We start from the raw sequence: 4,200 nt of genomic DNA on the forward strand, positions 1-4,200 counted from the left end.
ACCAGGTTGTTTTACACTGAAAAAATAATATTCCTTAGTTTTATTTTGTTTTTTTTTGAGAACAACTTTTTTTCTTTGAATATGCTCAAGTGGCGATGTATGTACGAAATGTAGCCAACAATGTTGTTTCTCACCAAAAAATTTTTTATCCAATTCGGAGATGACCATTTTTATTAAATTGATGTTTTGTGTTTCAATTGCATTTTTTCCAGTGTAGGAAAACGCTTCGTTTTCACAACAATGGGTTTAGAAATCAGTTACACCTCTATCAGTATGCGGCAAAATTGTAATTATATCACGTGAACTATTGAGATATGGTTTGTAATGGAACCAAAATAATACCCAGCGACCGAAAACCGGCTCCAGACAGCATTTTAAAATTCAAAATGACGATGTCCAGTTCACAGAAAACATTTTGAAAAGACCACCGAACCAACCAGATCATAGGCGTAGCCAGGGGGGGGGGGCAGGCTAGAGGGCGTTGCCCCCCTCCCAATCACTGGCATTGGTGCAGAATTTTTTTTCAATAACTAATAACGTTTGCGCTAAATAAATGGTCAAAAACTGCCAATTATTAATGGGTTTACCTTTACACACACTGATGAAACTACGCATGCAGCATCAATCATATTAACCCATGAGTCATCAGAAAAAATTTGATTTAACCGTTTAAATAACGATACCCACGTCGCGTCGAAAACAGACATCGTGCGGCAGTTCGTGGACACCGGATACGCCCGTTCCGGCATCTACAACATCTTGGCACTGTTGAACTACAATCAGAGCATCGGAAGAAAAACCGGTTCCGGACGGCCGACGACCCTGAGCGAAAAGAAGCTCCAAAGAATGCTGAAGAGGAAGACCGAGGGAAAAGTGGCTACATCGCTGCGAGCGCTTGGCCTGGAGGGCGGTGCAACCGACCAGACAGCGCTTGGCGAACATGGACATACATGTCAGGAAGCAGTCCCGTTCACTAGTCTCGGAGCTGCAAGCAATGACGCAGCGGCAGCGCCTGAATGAGATGATCAAATCGATTTTCCCGGCAATTCACGACGTGGCGGTGGTGATGGACGACGAGACCTGTCTCACCCTGGATGGCAACGACTGGTAGGGCACTTTGTATCTTACTTCCCACACGAAAGAAGTAAGCGCTAAGGTGAAATTTCTTTTACACACCAAGTTCCCCAAGACGGTGCTGCTGTGGCTGACAATCAGCGTGAAAGGGATGTCAAACCTGCTTTTCTTTTGCTCCGGGCTGGCCGAGAACGGGGGAATTTATAGTACGAAGTACCTGCCGGAAGTAGCGTCGTTCAACAAAAAATACCATAAGGCCGAAGATACGGTGTTTTGGCCGGATCTGGAGTCGGCTCACTATTCGAGGCGATCATTTGAGGAAATGGAACGGCTAAATGTCGATGTGGTTCCCAAGTTGGTGAACCCGCCCAACGTCCCCAAGTTGCGTTTCGTAGAAGATTTCTGGCAAGCCTGAAGCGTAAGATCTATTCCAACAATTTTGTCGCGAAATTTGAGGAGGAATTGATAAATAAAATGAAAATAGAATTTGAAAACATGCCTACACGCATGTTTTCATATGCCATGGCGAACGTTACGGTTAACTGTCGAAATTTCGCACGCAAGATCGTAGATTTTTTCTGCACGTAAGCTAGCATAATTACCTTCCATAGGAAATTAATCAAACCTTATTATCTGTCTTAGTTATTTTTTTACCACCATCCGAAAAAAATCCATTTTTTTAACGCATACGTGAGCACAAAACGACATTTTTAGCCCATTGAAACATTGCAGCGGCAAAAGTACCGGGCAAACCCACCTGTATCAACTAGCTTAGCATTGGAGCACTTGCCTACGCGTTGTCCTCGCTGCATCCAGCTAACGTAATACGCTTGTCATTAGAAGAGTTAAAGTGTAAAACCGGAGCTTTCGTATTTTTTATGACGTTAACAATTTTGTTGGAGAGGTGGAAGTCTGGTATCAACATTGCAACAGCATGAGAGCAGACGGTAAGAACTTGGAAGACCGGGATCTTATAGACTTGCTTGCTGAAGCCCGTTCGTTCTTACCTGCGACTGAGAAAGCAATTGAAATTGAACTTGTTTCACCATGTAAAACAAGCTCGATTGAGCTCTCGTTCAGCACATTACGTCGGGTGAAAACCTGGCTGAGGTTAACAATGGTTGAGTGCTCTCTGCTTGCTGAGTGTTCATCGGCAGATGGGTAACTTTATATAACACTGTTTCAACCAAAAACAATAAATTAAAAATATTTAGCGAGAAAATTGTGACGCAGTAGAAAAATTGCGCCCGTCCGCGTTCGTGCTTTACTTCGATCTCCACAGTTTAATTTAATTTAGTGTTAGTAAAAAAATAAATTTTTTACTTCTAAAATTTTGAAGAACTTGACCCCCCCCCCCCCCCCCTATTCGAAATTCTAGCTACGTCCATGCCGAAGATCGTTGCTTTTGGAATCTAGATAATGCCCAGAGACCTGGAATCAACTCTAGATACTATTTTGAAATCAAAGATGGTGACTTCCGGTTTCCGAAAATGACCAAATAGCACACAGGCCAAAAATTGTCTCTAGACGCCATTTTGAAATTCGAAGTGGCAGCTTCCAGTTGCTGGAAAACAGCCAAAAATAGTCATTGCAAACCGAGATGAAATACAGGATGGCGACGTTCGGTTACCGAGAATGACCAAATACTACATTGATTCGACTTCACTGACCATTTTGAAATCCAATATGGTGGTTGCCGGTTTTTGGAAACTAACCTTTAATGATCGAACACCAACGAAGTTACCGTTGACGCCATTTTTCAAAGAGGCAACTTCCGGTTGGGAGAAAAAGGCCAAAAATATTTGTTTCGTAGTCAAGATGATGCCCGGAGACCGGAGAACAAATCCAAGCGCATTTTTGCAAGTTAAGTTGGCGATATCCGGCTACTGAAAACTACCAAATACCGCCCAATATAGGTGTTGCACAGAAGCTACAAATGGACTACAGATGCTATTTTTAAATCTGAAATTGCAACGTTAGGATGCTGGCAAACAGCCAAAAATGATCATTCCGGAATCGATATGATACCCAGAGATTGGAAATCAAATCCAGATGCCATTTCAAAACCCAAGATGGTGATATCCGGTTTTCGCAGTGCCGAATACCGAATTCTAGGCGCCAAATCTAAGATGGTGATTTTCGGTTTTTGGAAAGCAGTTGCACTTCGAAAAGTGTGGCTGACTGCGACACGGTGACAATCGTTAGCGACGTTGGAGATTTTGGCGGGCCGACTGATGTTCCGGATTCTGCCAACCCCAATACGGTGAAAGTGAAGCTTCCCCCGCTGGTAGTGAAAAACGTCCCACTCAACAAGCTCATTAGCGACTTTGCATCGCCGGGCGTAGCAGCTGAATATAAGTTATGCGGCATCGGTATGATGGTTATGCTCCACACGAAGGTGGATTTTGAGAAGGACACGCAGTTTTTGAAAAATTCTAAAACTGAGTTCTTCATCCACGACATTCCTGGGGAAAAGCCATTCAAGGTGGTCATCAGAGGCTTGCCAGGTTTCGACCCCAAGCTGATCGGTGCCGAAATCAAGGATCGGTACAAATTGGCCCCAATTGCTGTCTATCCGATCAAACGCAGGAATGAAAATGAAAGGAAATACCCGGACTGCCTCTTTCTGGTTCATTTCCAAAAAGGGACAGTTACACTGAGCGCTTTGCGAGCCATCCGCTCTTTGTTCTCCATTATCATCTGTTGGGAGCCCTATCGTGGAGGCCGTCGAGACGTTACGCAGTGTCAGAGGTGCCTCAACTTCGGTCACGGTACCCGGAACTGCAACATCAAACTGCGTTGCAACATCTGCGCCAAGGACCACTCTACGTCGGATTGCCCTGTGGTCGATGCTGGTGCGGTTCAGTTTAAGTGTGCTAACTGTGGCGGTGATCACTAGAGCTCTGATCGACAGTGCCCGAAAAGGGAGAGCTTCAAACATATCCGCAAGCAGGTGTCGTCAACCAACCAGCCGAGTAGGAAGAAAGACAAACCAACGGTCTCCAGAGCGGAAGATTTTCCTCCTTTGCGTTCATCCCAGCAAGCAGGGCAACTAAGTACGCGTACGCAACTTGACCTTCCACACTCACCATCCGGCGGGTTAGCCGGTCAACGGTCGCCTCCCCC

General features: G+C 44.9%; 1 protein-coding gene across 1 annotated transcript in view; it reads left to right on the top strand.

The window, feature by feature from the left end:
* LOC129717294 (uncharacterized) overlaps positions 1-3,973 on the top strand; it is a 29,713-nt gene extending 25,740 nt beyond the window's left edge. Inside the window, exons 2-3 of the mRNA XM_055667157.1 lie at positions 3,232-3,659; positions 3,720-3,973. Of these exons, the coding sequence (XP_055523132.1) occupies positions 3,232-3,659; positions 3,720-3,973 (682 nt within the window). The remainder of the gene's footprint in view (positions 1-3,231; positions 3,660-3,719) is intronic.
* Positions 3,974-4,200: the final 227 nt, after the last annotated feature.

This window comes from Wyeomyia smithii, chromosome 1, assembly GCF_029784165.1.
Source record: "Wyeomyia smithii strain HCP4-BCI-WySm-NY-G18 chromosome 1, ASM2978416v1, whole genome shotgun sequence".
NCBI lineage: Eukaryota > Metazoa > Arthropoda > Insecta > Diptera > Culicidae > Wyeomyia > Wyeomyia smithii.